The 17695-nt window shown below is 40.2% G+C and overlaps 2 protein-coding genes across 2 annotated transcripts in view; one reads left to right on the top strand and one right to left on the bottom strand.

Moving 5' to 3' along the window:
- Positions 1-6860, top strand: part of zcchc14 (zinc finger, CCHC domain containing 14) — a 25174-nt gene extending 18314 nt beyond the window's left edge. Inside the window, exons 8-13 of the mRNA XM_053505589.1 lie at positions 13-289; positions 415-503; positions 3592-3719; positions 3851-3967; positions 4456-5457; positions 5615-6860. Of these exons, the coding sequence (XP_053361564.1) occupies positions 13-289; positions 415-503; positions 3592-3719; positions 3851-3967; positions 4456-5457; positions 5615-5670 (1669 nt within the window). The 3' untranslated portion in view covers positions 5671-6860. The remainder of the gene's footprint in view (positions 1-12; positions 290-414; positions 504-3591; positions 3720-3850; positions 3968-4455; positions 5458-5614) is intronic.
- A 1651-nt stretch (positions 6861-8511) lies between these two features.
- Positions 8512-17244, bottom strand: map1lc3b (microtubule-associated protein 1 light chain 3 beta). The gene is made up of 5 exons (XM_053505590.1): positions 17190-17244; positions 16568-16755; positions 15156-15211; positions 11386-11492; positions 8512-10766 (listed from the first exon to the last, which is right to left on the bottom strand). Exons 2-5 carry the CDS (start codon positions 16605-16607, stop codon positions 10592-10594), a joined length of 378 nt encoding a protein of 125 aa, XP_053361565.1. The 5' UTR covers positions 16608-16755; positions 17190-17244; the 3' UTR covers positions 8512-10591.
- Between the last annotated feature and the right edge of the window lie 451 nt (positions 17245-17695).

Genomic DNA, 17695 nt, shown 5'->3' with positions numbered 1-17695 from the left:
GTTCATGCCCAGGACGGTGTGTGGCGTCGCGAGCGTCCAGCCGGTGGTAAATGTTCTCGCCCCCATTATTCCCCAGCCCTCGCCTGCGCATTTGCCCCCTCCGTCCATCCTGCCCCACCACCCGAGCCCCGCCGTAGGAGAGACCACCTCGCCTCAGCAGCAAACGCCTCAACACCAACACCAGCCACACCCATCAGCCACACCCGAGCAGAACGGTATCCTGGACTGGCTGCGTAAGCTCCGCCTCCACAAATACTACCCCGTCTTCAAGCAGCTGACCATGGAGGAGGTAAAGTGTAGAAAACTGCAACTCCAGGGTGGATGATGATCCTCCTCGTCTAAAGCTTCCTCTGGGTTTCTGTAACGCTGCTTCATTAAGCTACAGTTACTGACTCAGAACTCCATTTCCCACAGTTCCTTGCTCTGACCGAAGAGGACCTGAATAAGTACGACCTCACTCAGGGAGCCAAGAAGAAGCTGAAGACCCAGCTGGAGCTGCAGAAGTGAGTCTCTCTCAAACACACACACACACACACAGCAGATTGTTATTTAACAGAATCAGTGTAATGTTTTATAATCCTTAAAACAAAAAACTAACCTCATATTGTCTCATCTCTTATTGTATCACTGTGTCTCGTATCACACCGTCTCATCTTGTACCGTCTCATCTCATCTCGTATTAAATCAAATTCCTTAAAAAGGAAAATAGAGTGTTTAAATAAATGTATAAAATATCAATTAAGACAAAAATTATACAAATATTAGGACAAATTATACAAACGTTATACAATATAGTCCTCATTTGTGTGATTTGATGGATAAATTTATACTTCATACACAGGACAAGATGCAGTGAGGTGCTTAAACGACCTCATGTGACCTTAAAAAACTAAACAAAACAAGATTATCAATAAAAATAAAATATAAAAAATATAAAAACAAATATTTAATTTTTTTTTTCAAATTCAAATTTTATTTGTCACATACACAGTCATACACAGTACGAAATGTAGTGAAATGCTTACACGACCGCCAGTGACCTTATAAAGAGAATTAAAACTTATAATAAGTAATAAATATCTATAGAAGAAATATGATAGAAAATTTAAATAAAAAAATTAAAATAAAATTTAACTAGAAAAATTTTTAAAAACTTAGCTCAAAGTTTGGCTCAGGGTGAGAAAAGGCTTAAATATATTTGAATTAGAGAGCAGATTAGTCTTTTATTCACTATCGTACAGAGACACACACACACACACACACACACACACTTCCAGCTCAGGTTGCAGCGTGACGTAGATGTCTCAGTGGCTAACCTCACTGATTTAGATACACCGCTGTCTGAAGCTAAGGAAGTGTGTGTGAGTGTGTGAGTGTTATCTCTGACACTGGGTTAGACTGGTCTTAGATTAGTTCTAAAGTAAAACTAATAGAACTTACACTCTCACTCACACACACACACACACACACACACACACACACACTCAAAGTGTTAAATCTTGTTTCCTTTAAAGCTCGGCCGATACGGGTGTGATAAGTGTGTTTACTGGAGAAAAATATACACAAGGACAGTGCTACTTAAGGCTCACACACACACACACACACACACACACACACACACACACACTCCTGAGTTTGAAGGTGACTACAGACGGAGAATAATCACCGCTAGAGTTTCAGTTTCACTAAAATCAGTTACAAAGTTGATTAGTTTCCAATAACAGCTCTTTTAGATCGAGTGTTTTCTTTAATGTATTGATCCTGAGATCTTTATAACCGACTCCCACTGCAGCGCTTCAGCCGAAGAAGAAACGCTTTCAGTTTGGTTTTAAAGGTCCATTTATTTCACTTCATATTTACTTCATTTTCATGTCTTTTCTAAATGTTTTGATTGTTTTTATATACAAAAATATAATTATAGTGTTGGTAATATTTCTGGGTGGCTGGAACGGATTATCTGCCTTTACATTATTTCCTATGGGACAATGTGATTCACAATACGAAATTTAACCGAACGTCACATACCGAGGTTCCGCTGTACAATACGATATCAACCGCTTCCAAATCATACAAAGCGCTTGTGTAGTATTTTCTTCCTTAGTCAGACTATAATTTCTTTTTCTCTTTGAACTTAATGAGTAGTTAGTGCAATATCGCCACCTACTGGACTGGAGATGCCCAGGATCAGATGAAAAAGATTTTGGTTTTATCTGAGATGTGATATTTAAACAATGACAAAAACAGGTTGCACATCGTTTCCATGTTTATTAGAGATTTTTATTAGGTTTTGATACTTCATGAGATACCTGTAAGAGATAAAAAATAAATACATTTAAAAAAAAGAGTGATGAGAAATGACCTCGCCACCTTCAGGACAGAATACACATCAGATTAGATATTGTGTCCACTGCAGAGTGTTTTAGTGCAGTTCTGCTGAGACAACACAGGAAGTGGTGCACACACACACACACACACACACACACAGAGAGAAAGAGAGAGAGACACACAGACACACACACACACACACACAGAGAAAGAGAGAGAGACACACAGACACACACTGACATCTAGTGGTCAGCAGTGGAAAAATGAGAATGTATTATTTTTGTGCAGTCAAACCTTCATATTTCTTCTTCTTCTTCTTCTTCGTACACACATCTGTACAGCGTCCTTGACTATAAAAAGTGATTCTAAATAAAATGTGATCGCATTGACTCACGGTGAGCTACGATGATGATCACATGCTGCTTAGTTGGTGTTGACTTAGTGCGTTATTAATGTGTATCGTGTCTGATGTCGCTCATGATCAGGTGTAAAGATCTGACGTTAGATAAGACCATTCATAAGAGACAGACTGAAATAAATCCAGACAGCAGCAGCAGCGCTAAATCAGTGACTACAGGAGGAAAAAAAGACAAAGTGGGGCACAAATAAATAATGAAATAAACGAATAGGGTAGAATTTTAATTTTATTTATTTATTTTCCCAGCCTCATTCTCGCTGACGGATTCAGAACAAAGTTGTCACTTATTGATCGGAGGATTTCACACTGCGTCCGGGTTTCATTTTGCATTGTCTCATCCTGTAATGTCTCGTCTCGTATCATAGAGTAGTCTTCTTATATCATCCTGGATCTTATCATATTGTCTTGTTTCATCTCATATTGTCTCATGTCATATAGTCTGACATGAGACGACATGAGACGACATGTCATATTGTCTCATAATGTCTCGTCTTATCATATTGTCTCGTATGGTATCATCTCAAATCGTCTCACTCTCAATTTCGTCTGGTTTTGTAACACCTCGTAACATTGTCTCACATCATCTAGTCTAAATGGGTCGTAACGTCTCGTATCTCATCGTCTCGACATGTCTCGTCTCAAATATCGTTTAGTTTTTTGTAGAAACGTATCGCAATGCGGCATGAAAGACCGAGTGTCTGCTTTACAAAACCGCATCGTATCATGTCGCGTCTGAAGTTTAAACTCGTAAAGCTCCGATCATCGTTCGCGACGGTTTCTGTATTTCAGTACTAGATGTTTGTTGAAGTGTTTTAATCTACGACTCTCACGTCGTTACAATAATCCAGGGAGAAGCTGGAGAAGAGATACACCATGTCTCAGTTCCCCGTGTCCTGTGGGGGTGTAGCGAGAGTGACGCCGTCATCCTATAACGGTCCGATAACACACACACACTCCAGCGGCACTAGTAACGCAGGTACACACACACACACACACACACACACACACACAAAATTACTACCATACATACCTCCATGATAATGTTATAAATCAAAAGAATGTTAAAGTTTGATGTGTGTGTGTGTGTGTGTGTGTGTGTGTGTTCAGAGCTGCGTGTGGAGGTGGAGACCGGGTCTCTGTCCTCTCTCAGGGACAGCAGCTCATCATCAGGTTACTCCAGTTCTCCATCCAGTCCCATGATTCCTCTGAAGGAGACTCTCAGACGTATGAGACTGACTCTCTCTCACACACACACACACACACACACACACACACACACCTGTACAACATTTGTATAGCACCTTCTAACATTATTAGATTACAGACTATTTTGTATGACACTAAATATTTTTTTTAACTTTCTTTATAATGTTAATATTTAATACTTTTTTGTATTTAACTCTCACTTTTTAGTTTCATTAAGTTTAATAAAATTTACTTTTTAAAAATATATTTTTATTAATACATTTTACATTCCTGATCATTTTTAATGACATATTTAGTTTAACTTTAATTAACATAACCTTCTTGTAATTAACGTAGCCTTGTCCGATTCATTTAAACTTTTTTCATATTCAGTTTTTTTTAAAATCATCATTTATTTTTTTACTATTTTTCAAGATTGTCTACATAATATATATATATATTTTTTTTATTTATTTATTTATTTTTACACTTTTGTTGTGTGTGTGTATGTGTGTGTGTGTGTGTAGGTGGCGATGTGGAGTGTGTAGATAAGGAGCGCGTGTGTTTCCTGCTCAGCACCGCAGGTTCCGGTCCGAATCGGCCCACGGCTCAGGTCCTCCCGGTGCAGAACGACCCCTCCGTCTGTGCGTCTCACCCCAGCGTCGCCCTCCCCTCCATCCCACTGCTGGCCCCGGGCCGAGGACTCGGCTCCGTCTCCCGCAAGCCCCGCCCACCCCTACTCTGCACTACGATGGGGGTGGAAGCTCCTCCCACAGGGCATCAGGAGGCGGAAGCAGCGTGCACGACGCTCACAGCGACCTCGAACGCCCTCCATCACGTCTCGCATCCGACACTACACTTCCAGGTGTCAGCCACGCCCGGCCACGCCCGACTGACTCAGTACGCGAGCCCGGCCTCGTCCTCCTCCTCATCCTCTTTCTCTTCTTCATCGTCCTCCTTTTCCTTTTCCTCGTCCTCCAAACCCGCCTTCTCGCCGATCAGCGCTGTTCCCATGGCAGCTGTTTCCGGAAACACCTACAGTGCCAACAATGCGTCCGTAGTGGCCCCGCCCACCACCAGTCCCGTCACCACAGAAACAGCGTGCTATGGCTCCGGCCAGTCCAACGGCACGACGGCGTGCGTGTGCAGCTCGTGCGGATGCAGCGGAAAGTGCGGATCGTTCTACTTCCCGCACCCGTTCTCCGGTACGTCCCTGTTCACCTTCGGCCCTCTGCTCCACTTTAGCCCGCTCCTTGCAGGAGGTGGCTCCGCCTCTCCATTCTCGTACCCCATTGTGGCCCCACCCCTTTACAACAGCACCCTGTCGCACGAGTCGCAGCAGAACCTCGTCCTTCCCCCCATGCAGGGTTTTCTAGGGGGCGGGGCTAACATATACCAGCCTTTTGGAATGATGGGAAATGGGGGCATGGGGCAAAAAAAGGCGGGAAACATTTCCTGCTACAACTGCGGGCTGAGCGGCCACCGGGCGCACGACTGCAAGCAGCCGCCCATGGATTCGGCTCAGCAAGGTAACGCGGAGTCCGTAAGAAAATGTCAACTTTACAAAAAAAAATTTTTTTTTAATTATAAAATGTATATATCTTTTTATTTAAGCAGTAAAAAAGTATTATTCTTATTTTATTATAGCAATTATCTTACATTTTTATTTATTAATTTTTTAAACAGGTATGTTTCGTCTCAAATACTCTCCTCAGTCGGACAGCCAGGACTCTGGTGACTAGCCGTTAATTACAGCATGTGTGAGGTGTGTGTGTGTGTGTGTGTGTGTGTGTGTGCGCGCGTGTGTGTGCTAGGTTTAAAGCACTTCAGTCTCCGATTCTTCATGGAAACCTTTTGAGACTCTCACGGCCTTTCGCTCGGAGAGAAACTTTCTACCAGCCGAGCCGGACATCAGGGATGATTTTAACACCAAAAACACTCTTGAGCAACGTCGCGGTGAAATAAAACGGCCGTCACGTCCGTGATCGTCTCCTCCCTCAGGTCCTCCGGCGTCCCCGTCCTGATGTGTCTCAGCGTTATGCACTACAGTGTGAAGTCTCGCACTTCTCTGTCGGACCTGGTGGAACCAAACACTGCCGAATTTGACTCGAGCGCAGGACCTGGCACGGACTCCTGTTGCTCCGTTTAAAGTTTTTTTTCTTTTTTTTCAATTTTGTAACAAGACTTTTTTGCCGTTAAGTCTATTTACAGTGTCTTATTTTGGATGTTGGAATTCTTATAATTTTTTTATATATCATGTTATTTTTTTCTGACTTACAAAACCTTCAGTGTTTACCATCATGGTGTTTAAAGCCATGCCTACTTTAAAAATATACTATTTTAACAAATTTACCGTTTCTGTAGCAGCAGCAGCGACGTGCCAATAATCAGTTCTGTGATAAACACGCACAAACTCGTAAAAATCCCATTTCAGCCCATTCTGCCGACCAAAGTGTTATTTCGGACATTTTCCAGAATTCTGCGAGTAACCAGCAAAGTAAAAACCACACACTCTGAGCTAAATCGATGTTAAAGATCGAGATAAAGTCATGCTAAGATTGCGGCATTAAAGGTGAATAATTTATTTGTTTATTTTGGTTTATCTCCAGATTTACGGAAGCATGATTTTTTTTTCAATATTTCGAAACTTTATTACTATTATTTCTAAGAGAAATTTTAAACAAATTTAGGTTTACAGATCTAAATAATTAGCACCTTAGCTAATTTTAGCGAGCCGTCAGTCGCAGTTCTACATTGAAACATCGACATGTTTTTTTTATTTAAAGTGTTTTCATTTCATTGGTCAACAAGTGACGGTCCTGGACACTTCCTCAGCCAAGTAAACACAGACGTGGCTCAAATTCTTTCACTAGTTCAACAAAGACTTTGGCTACATCATATTAGCCCTTCCAGTTTAATAGGAAGCTAGCTAAAGTTAAAAGGAAAAACAGCATCACTAAATTTCTGGAGTTAATTAGTTTGTGCTATCGCTTGCGTTTTTTAAGATCAAATCTGGACATCTTTTAGCTAGGTAGAAAAAACTTGGCTAAATTATCTAAGGAAAAATGTCACTAAAAACAATAAGCAAAAACTAGCTTAAATAGCTACAGAAGATTTCCAAATTTCCTATTTGCTTTAGCTTGTAAAGAAGACTTCGCTAAATTATCTAATGATGTCAGTAAAATATCTCAAATAATGGAGCAATGATTTTGCTTAATGTGATTACCATACAGAGTGAGATATTCGCTAGAAGTCCTTTAATATGGTTTGCAGTTGCATGTACTCCTTTCACTAAATAAAAGCCTTTCCTGAATTAGCTAAGACAAATTAGCAGAGATGTGACTTGTAAAGCCTTAGCTACTTTTTTCCATTAAAATTTCCATTTGTGGTGAAGAATTTAGGTAATTCAGAAGGTGTTTTGCTAAATTTTTTGCATAATGGACTTTTCTTGAATAATTTAGCAACAAATGTGCTCTTTCCTTTGCTGAGATAGCAGTGAATATTTCTGAATTTATTTGACTAATTCAACAAGGAATTTCAGTAATATTTTTGATAATGAAGCTAAATTTTAGAATTTGGTTGCAGCAAGAAATATGGTCTATTTCCATAGCCAACCTAAAGAATTTCCTAAAACTTTAAAATGCAAAATTATTAAATTTAGCAATACATTTTTATAAATTCCCTTAGCTAATATAGCAAGGATTTTGCTAAATCTTTTAATACTAAATAACTTGCTAAGTTTCCAATTTCACAAGTACTTTTAATAGATTTCATAATTTGGGGCATATTTTTTTATTATTTTGTGAACAATATTGTTTATTACATGATAAATTTTCCTAAATTTCCTTAGCTAATTTAGCAATGCCTTTTTTCACTAGACTGTGATAAATTTTCAGTAAATTCAGCAAAAGTATTTATCCAGAAGTTTTATACTGTATTTAAGGATTTCCCTAAATATCCTCAGTTCATTTAACAAGGGTTTTCATAAAATTTAATTAGCTAATGTAGCTAGGATTTTGCTAAATTTCCTTAGCTAATTAGTTAAGAGTTTATTTAAACTGCTTGAATAAAACGTTTAGGTTAATGTAGTTCAAAAACCCCCAACATTTTGTAGTTCTTTCAGTGATTATTTTTGCTATCAATACACTTCCTGGTCTTTAGAGGAAACATGGAAGTTCAGGTGTTCATTTCAGCCAAACGATTTTCTGCTTTATTTCATCTGCTTCATGTTGCCTTTGTAACAGGTCTTTACATGAGCCTTTTTTTTTAAAAAACCAAACAAAAATGTCACTTTTTTCTGGTTACATTTTTATATTTAATGTTTGATGCTGAATTCTGAGGATTGTTTGTATTCAGAGTTATTTTGTATACTGTTATCAATTTGAGACATTTCAGAAATAAACTTGTTTTCAGACAAACTTCTGACCTGTAAGTAAGTTTTAACCACACTGAAACACCTAGCTAGAATTTTGCAAGTCTTTCATAATATTCATTCATTTACTTTACACACTTAAATCCTTCCTAGAATTCAACAGTGTACATATGTTTAAATCTTTGTTGCACATCCTCGACATAACACCATCTTCCAAAGAAATGTCTTTTATTTTGTTTTTTTTCCCTTTTTTTTTTATTTCGATCCTTACACAGTATAGCATATGAACAATTTTTTACAAGGAAACATTTCTTTAAATAAAAACATTCAGGCTAAATGTGAAGGATAAAAGGCATCTAAAGTGTCGTACAGTTATGCATACACAGCGATGTATACACGCAGGATGCGTTCATAAAGGCGTAAATAAAGCTCTAATAAAACTCTAAAAAGCGTACGGTGGAAGAACAGCGGCGAAGTTGGCTGTGTCCTGAACACAAACCAGCTCCCTTTCATTTCTCTGCTTCTGCCCTTCTTGTTTTTTCCCAGTTAAATACTTCACATGATTGTTTTATTTTCCCTCAGAATCAGCACTTCAACGCTCTGAATTACAATCATACACAGTCTACGAATGTAGCTTGGCGTTTTTAATTATTATTTGTAATCATCTGAGCGCCAACGAAGAGGAAAGAAAGTAAAAATGCAAAGACGGACAGAACTGTAGGAACCTTTAACCACTCGGATCATTCAGACCACGGGTTTGGTTCATCAGCAACATCAGTATGGATAGCATTTCTAGCGCCGCCCCAGCTAATGTTTTAATTACGACGTTATAACGTTGCATTTCAGCGTAGGCCGTCTTACTTGGTCAGAATTTATTACTGTTAAAAAAAAAGAAAAAAACCCTCTGATATGATCCTAGAGCTCTGTTCTAGTTTATCATGGACAATACGAGGACAACTGCTGGCGGATTAGATCTAGTGATACAATATTTACAAAAAAAAATTATGTTTTCTTTTAAAAAATATATATAATTAAAGGGTTTCTAAAAAATAAATTCAAAACCAAAAATATTTAGAAGGTGATAATCATGTGATATTTTAAAATCGGTCCTGAACCACAGCAATGAGGCTTTGTGAAAATAATGTGAACCTGTATAACGACGACGAGATAAATTGCTAAATTTACCTCACGTCGTAAATGAGACATGTTTGTTTATTCTGTAATAAAATTTTATGACCGCTTCAAATAAGAAAAGGTCTCTTTATAATAGTTTGCTTTGTTTGCGTATTTATAAATGAACTATTTTAATTTTAGCATTACGATAATTTACTTTTTAGCCAAACACCAAAATTAATACAACCAAATTTGTATTGAATTATTGTACTGAATTATTTAGGCAGAAAAATGACGAACAGGACTTGGATCAAATCTGATATCAGTCATCATTTAGGTTAATATCGGTCCGATATGATATATTTCTGTATTGGATTAACACACACACACATCTGATCGTAACATCTTTACCCCAATCATAGCTAGCTGTGCGTGTGTGTGTGTGTGTGATGTAAAGTTTCTCATCACAAGGGTTCGCTTCTCATTTCAGGACGCAGCAAAAACTATTCAACCTTGCAGAAAATATTATGACACAACGTCCAAACGACAACCCGCGCGGTGAAATTTAGCGAATCAGCGTAAAGCTCAGAGATTTGTCTAATTCAGGAAAACTTAAATAAAACAAGAAGACCCTCACACACTATGATGACATGGGGCTGATGTCATGGTGCTTGGGCCCAAATTAAAAGAGCAGGGAGCTTTAGACAGAAGCGGAGCTGTACCCGACCTCGGAGCTCTCGCCGTGCCTTTACATTAGCAAACAGTCACACGCGCAACAATTTCTATAAGATAAAATTATTAAGTAAAATTAAAAAACAAAACCAAAGAAGAAATCTGATCTCATCAAACTCTGACTTGGACCTCAGACTCTGTTGATGAAGACGTCAGAAAACACATGCATTTGCAGCCTAGCTGTCGCTTCGAGGCTAATCGCTTTTTTGAAAAAAAAAACTAAACTAAACGTGTGACCCCTTACAACATTTCTAGCACACACACACACACACCCGGGGTTATTAACGAATGATCTGAAATCAGCTCTTAGGCAAACGGACATGTCTCGGTCCTGCAGCATGTCGCATCGGCGTCTGCATGAGGAAGGAGGAAGTGAGTGGAGGACGACGGGAGCGAGGGATCGTAGGTGTCAGTGTCCGAATCCGGAAACCGGCGGGGCGCGGGGTCTAGTGCACTCCGGCCGCTCCGAACGTCTCCTGAGAGGCGTAGACCATGTACAGGAAGCCGTCCTCGTCCCTCTCACGCTCGTACACCTCAGAAATGGCCGTGGAGACGGAGACCATGCTGTGGCCGTTTACCAGCAGGAAGAAGGCCTGGTTAGCGTTCAGCTGCAGGCGCCTCCTGGTGGACAAACACAGAATAACATGGGTTTTAAAGATCCTGGAGCAGAAAGAAGTCTATAATTTATAACCTCTTCACTTCCTCATCAGCTCGATAGCGCCACCTCTGACTGTCATCAGTACTACATCAGAAATAAATACTGTGTTAAAATCCTAACAATACTGAAATAAAGTCTGAATACACAGATACAGGATGTGAGTTTCTTGTCCTGAAATTCAAGTTATTTCACAGTAACATCGTTACATTAAGTGGTTTATTTTTCTTTAACCACAGCATTTAGCCAATCAGCAGGAATGACGATTTATATTAATTTAAGAATGAAGGCTGTTTATTCCTCTATTTAAAGTTTGTTGGTTGTGTTACGGCACTTCTGTCATGTCATGACTAAATATTTGACTTTGTAGCATAAAGATTTTTTTTTTCTCGATTATTCATCTTTGTATTTTACTAGAATTCTTCAGGACGACTCAAACGAGACACACGATGTCGTAGCCCAGTAACAGAACTCATCAACTTAAAGATCAGACTTTAAACTATGAATTTGTTTCAGGAATGGAGGGATCAAAATATTTTGTAATCCTTTACGTTTATGTGGACTTGACTGTAACAATGTTTCTACCTGATGATCTTGATGAGTTCACTCATGTTCACATGATCGGGAACCAAAAACTTTGTTTTGTCCAGGATGGGAAGCTGCTTCTCGCCCTTGTACCTCTCGATGATGACCTGAAAAGAAAAACACCAGGAACACAAACGCGTTATTGACTCAGTCACGCCAGAGTGAGAACATTCACACACAAGATCATTTACACTTGATTTATTTAAACACTCGGTTATAGAGTGTCCGGTTTCCTGAAAAGCGAACACAGTATTCTTACACACACACCACACACACACGCACATTTTTAAACAGCATCAATTCCTAAATAAAGTTGCCGTCCTCTGGATCGGACACGTCTGAGATTTACTCCATCACTGCTGATGAAAAGTGGGCGTGGTCAGACATGTAATGGGTGTGTGTGAGTTGCTCTTTGGTAAATTTAGACTGCTGACAGAGTTAGCGACTTATTTTTATTAAACTGCTAAAGTCAGGACTAAAGTCGAGGCGAGCCCGCTGTGAATGGGGTGCCATTACTTTTCTAAGGAATCCGACTGACGGTTTTCCCAACGCTTTTCTGATCCAGGTCCAGGCTCCTTATTACCCTGTGACTTGCCCCACACACACCCCCTCATGGAACCTGTACTGTAACTTTGCTGCTCTGACCCCCGACCCCTGACCCCTAGCGCACTCATTTTAGGCTGATCAGAAAACGAGACTCAGAGCGCCGAGCCAGGGAACCTCGAGGTTTGGTAAAAATCAGGCTGATCAAAAACAATCCACTGCTTCATAAAGAGCCCTGAAATGACTGCTGATATAATCACTGTACAGAGTTCACCGGGGTGTGTAGAGTGGACTCACGAGAAAGAAATAAAAAATAAAAAATGAAGTGTCACGTACAAACTACACAGATTTTCACCCTGTTGACTCTTAATGGAGGATGAGATTTCCGAAAATGTCCAATAAGTGGCGCTATAGTAACACATCACTTTTATTGAGTAGTTTAGCCAGAAAGGTTATTATTTACAAAAAAATCCGTCATGTGAAAGAATGCAATAATAAAAAAATGTTGTTTTATATATTAAACATGTGCTCATTCCCAGACAGCGTGGGCGAGTTCTTAAAGATTTTATAACAGATATTCTTTATAATAATAATAATAATAATAATAATGTTTTTCTGGCACCCAAAAAGGAAATAAACAACAGCTGAGACGAAAAAGGCAGACGTGTGTGTGTGTGTGTGTGTGTGTGTGTGTGTGTGTGTGTGTGTGTGTGTGTCGGTCCAAAACATGACGACCAGTTCATCACTAACATCATCTACACGTGCTCGTGTTGTCCCGCAGCAGAGCCACGCCCACATCTAGAATTTCCTGTATGTGGAAAAACATAATTCACTCTGATAAACAACTCGCTGTTTCAGTTTCTTTGTGTTTAAACCCTGACTGCAGATCAGCGCTGAGATCTACGAGGTCGTACTGCTTTAGGAGTTTAAACACACACCACCAGATGAAACACAAATTATTATTCACTTATTTTCTGATCTTTATACCACAGAGCTTTGATCTTCAGACCAATCAGACCTAAATCTCCTCTGAGTAGATTCGTCGCTCGTTTGAGCTTTCTGAAGCTTTACGGCTGTACACACAGAGGACGTGAGCGTTACTCACACTCTGTGTCACATCCCATGAGGTCTCGCATGAGGAAGGAAAAAAGGGGGGAAAAAAAAATCAGCATTTGGTTCGACTGCTCTGTGTTTATTTACAGAGTCACACACTCTGCTCATGCAGGGATGAGGATCAGCCTGGATACAGCGCCCCCTGCAGCACACAGAGTTATGAGCACGCGCTCAAGGGACCAACAACGGCAACCTGGTGGAGCTGGGATTCGAACTGTCAACCTTCTGATCAGTAACTATGCGCCTCAACCCTCTGAACCACCAACACCCCTGTGATTATGATGTAACCAGAGTGTTTGGAGAAATCGAGGGGAGGATCCTGTATATAAGTGGGTTAGACTGAGTGTTTTTGGATTGGACAGCAACCAACAATTAAAAAAAAAAAAAACTCTAGACACAAATCCAGCATAAGCACCCCTGAATAATAAGCATTGTTATCTATTTAGTCAGGACCGAACTCCTCCCCCTCAGCCCCACCCTCCTGTTCACCATCAGCTCATGACATCAAGGGTCACGAATTCACACGTAGAAAAAGGGAAAAGAAACTGCAGGAAGGTCTGGTGTAGATCCCGAGCGCAGCATGTGGTCAGGAAACCAACACGCATGCTCGCAGTACGCTGGTAGATCGCGGTGTGACCAGCTGTGCTTGAGGCGTCTCAGGTATCACCATGGCAACCAGTCAAACATCAGGAAGTCTAAACACGGCTGCTGTTTGATGAGGCAGAAGGTGATCTGGGACAGAGCCGTGTGGAGCAGATGGGAAGCTGACGGTCACCCGATCCTTTCACACACACACACACACACACACACACACACACTGCACAGAGGTGACTCGTCCTCATACACTCCTTCTCTTACACTCAGAGGTGCTGATGAAGCAGATAACAGCAGGAGGTCACGCTGCACTGACAAGCAAACTGTTCTCAGTGTCACACACACGCACACACACACACACCTTTCACTTGAAAAAAGTTGAATAAAACTGTTCACATTTTTCTCGATCACATTTATACGGGGTCCTCACCCAGCCTCGTGAGTCACTGTGACTCGTCTGACTCAGCACTGAGAAATGACTCGGTTTGTCCCGTCTGAGTGACATCAACTAGACGACGCGCCTCCACACACTGATAACACCAGCGCTGCGGGTGACACTTTTGGTTTCTATTCGCCCTAAAACAGACGCCGCTGTAAACCCGGGTGTGTCCCGGCGCGATTCTGCAAGACACCACCCGCGCGGGTCCAAGGGCTCAGGGCCGAAAGCTACGAGGACGCGGACTTAAAGACCGGAGACTGACAGGAGGGCAGTGACTCCGCGGGTTTAACTCTGGTCTGGAATGTACTTGAAGTGGACAGACACTGGAACGGGTCTAAATGATTTTACTACATACAATAAACAACTAATTGTTTATTGAGAGAAAACAGAGCTCAGTTTTGGTCTTCATGAGAGACAGTTTCATCATGATGGGTTTCACAAACACACTCGACACAATACTGTTCTTGTAGGAACTGTTCCAGAACAGCTGACCTTCATGTCTTAACATAACATCTGACTGTTAGTGGTGTTACATAATTACCTAATGCCGTGTGTGTGTTAGTGTATAGTTATGAAATCCCCAGTACTGTAATGTAGAAATAAATCCCTGAACAAAAACAAATAAATCTGCAAATGAACCCAAACTTGTTCAGGATTGTGCAGTATAGAGCGACGTGTCCTTTATTCAGCAGACCCTCGGCAATATGATGAACTCAACTTCATTTTAACCAAATATACAAACATGACTTAATTGTAAAAAACAAAACATGACTTAAATAAAGATCACATGTTTCTACAGTTGATTTTAGTTGTTTATGTGATTAATAATAATAATAATAATAGTAATAATAATAATAACACACACATTAACATGTATTTCTACATTTTTGCGACAGTCTTCTCATCCTCCTACAGCACTACAATTTACATGCTTTAAATGAAGCCATAACCTCTTTTTACATGACGTATCAAAGACCCAAATGCACCATGTGATGTTTAAAGCCTCCTCTGTCCACATACACACACACACACACCCCGAGAGGACATCAGTGTGCCGGCGTTCCAGGGAAAAACGACTTACTGGGATTTTGTTGGGATGCTGCTCTCGGATCTGTCTCACGTCGTCCACTCTCTGTTCTGTAGAAACATCATCAGCACAAACACGACATTACAATGACATCATCGGTCAGAGCATGTAACAGCAGCACACCTGTTTCTATAGCAACAACTATATAGGAACTCATTTAAGGCTAGTAATCAATAAAACAAGTTTAATATTATATATAAATAAAATGCAGGAATAAATACTTAATATGTAAATTAATATAACAAAACCTATTTACAAAATTAATAATTTTAATAATCTAATCAAAATAATAACTAAAATAAATACACTAAAAATAGTTGAAATAAAATGTTCCTAAAACTATAATTATAAAACCTCAACAGTTATATTATATACAGTAATATCTAAAGCTTAAGGGGTAAATATATTTAATTAATAGATAAATATAATGTAAATAATGTACTATCACACATATAAATTTAAAGATATATATTTTTATTGTGTAAACACACACACTGCTTATTTAGTGATAAATATATTCAATACCAAATAGATGGGATTATAATAACAGTAGTTTGATTTTCACACTTGGTTAGACGACTCTTTAAGTATCTCGACTCCCTTAAATACATGACATTAAAGTAAAATTAACCCCTATATAAACTACATAATAAAGAGTAAATAAACAGGTCTCTGTGCCAGAGCAGGGCTGTGTTCCAAACCGCACCAACCAGTTAGAGGAAAACTGTATGACGTCATTAACGGTCGCTTTTGCTACTGCTGGTACACCAAAATGGCGCGTTCAAAGGCACCCTCGATAGTGCGTTAGTGCGCTGTTTGGATTCGGCCTTGGTAGCCCAGGCGCACAGTAAGGCCACAGCGGTGACACCAGCAGGCCTGAGGGAGTCGTGTTCATGTTCCGGGACCGACAGCGCGTTTACTGTCCGGTACAGAGAGGACAAACGTCCACACATGTCCTAATCCCAGGGTTACACACTCCAGAGTGTTTATGACGAGTGAATTCGGGCCGTTTCCAGCCGCCCCCCATCCCCCAATCCTGCGGTGGCCCCGGGGCTGGAGACGGGCTGTGTGTAGCGGCTCAGTGATAAAACTAACCGGATACCGACAGTAAATACAGAACGTGAGATAATAATAATACAGTGTGTTTATTCTTAACGTGAGGCTGGTTCGGAGACATGACCTAGTTTTATTAAATAAATAAATAAATTATTAAACGCTTTAAATAACCCCGTGATGCCAGAGCTGTGTGTGTCGGGGTCAGACTGAGAGAGATAAAGTCTGGTTTAGACTTAAACATTTCACATTCCGTCACGTTTAAAGAGAAAACACAAAGGAAACCGAAAGCCGTGCTGCGTTCAAGGTGCGAATCGTGTCGGTGTGTTTCTGAGTCAGAGTCGCGCGCTTACCGAACGTCCTGCGCTGTTTAAACGTCTTCTCCGAAGGCATGTTGGTGTCCGTGTGTCTCTCCTGTTCACCCCTTAAACACTCCGCTCACACTCCGCTCACACTCGGCTCTCTGTGTACGACTTCTACACGCTCAGCACGCGCTGCACCCTTCCTCTTCCTCGAATTCTCTCCGTGTTGTGTTTCTAACCTGCAAAACAAAGCGGTCAGCTGACCTGTGACGTCACCGGGAGATGAGCCTGACGTCACCCGCCACCAAAACTTCCTCTTCTACTTCAATTAATGTTGTAGTTATTAGGGAAAAAATGTTTAATCTGGATTTTCCATCTAATAGTTTTTTCTTTGTATTTTAAAAATTATTTGTTTGTTTGTTTGTTTATGTTGTCTACTGTTGTTATTTATTCTATAATTTATTCTATATAGAATAAATGACATCTATTATTTATTATTTAATTCTTTTTTGTTATATATATATATATATATATATATATATATATATATAGATGTGTCTGTCTATCTATCTGTCTGTCTTTGAATTTTTTATATTAATTTTTATGCTCATTAGTTATCTTTACATTACTGTAGTTAGTGTATATTAGATAGTATATAATAACTAACGTGTACCTGCGGCTCGGTCCGTGTACAGATCCTGACCCCCGCGTGCTCCCATCACCTGGAGTGTGCGGTCAACTCACTGCCGCTCCTCACACTGTTCAGTGTTTCAGCAGTAATACAGTATTATTACCTCGCAGTGTTACATAAAAGGTGACTGTGACACGGCCGACTGTTACATTCCAGGACACTGTCCACTGTTACATGGTGAGGGATGCCCGCTACACCGCCCACCACACCGCCCCGCCACACCGCCCACCCACAGACGGGTCACATACACTGTTGCAGTAGACACTCTGTAGTCTGATCGGGGGTTTATTAGCTCTGAGCTCAGCCTGACGTACCCGTGGACGTCACTCTCTACTGTCACAGTCAGTAAGGGACGTCAGTGACACAGTATGACGTAAAACTTGATGATGAAGCTGTCTATTATTACCTGTTTATTACAAAACATAATTTTTTATGAATACAATAAATACTTTTATAGTTTCAAAATAAGGATAGTTTTAATTATATAA

The sequence above is a fragment of the Clarias gariepinus genome, chromosome 10 (assembly GCF_024256425.1).
Source record: "Clarias gariepinus isolate MV-2021 ecotype Netherlands chromosome 10, CGAR_prim_01v2, whole genome shotgun sequence".
Taxonomy (NCBI): domain Eukaryota; kingdom Metazoa; phylum Chordata; class Actinopteri; order Siluriformes; family Clariidae; genus Clarias; species Clarias gariepinus.
The sequence above is the reverse complement of the archived record's forward strand: the minus strand, read 5'-3'. Positions and strand labels throughout refer to the sequence as shown.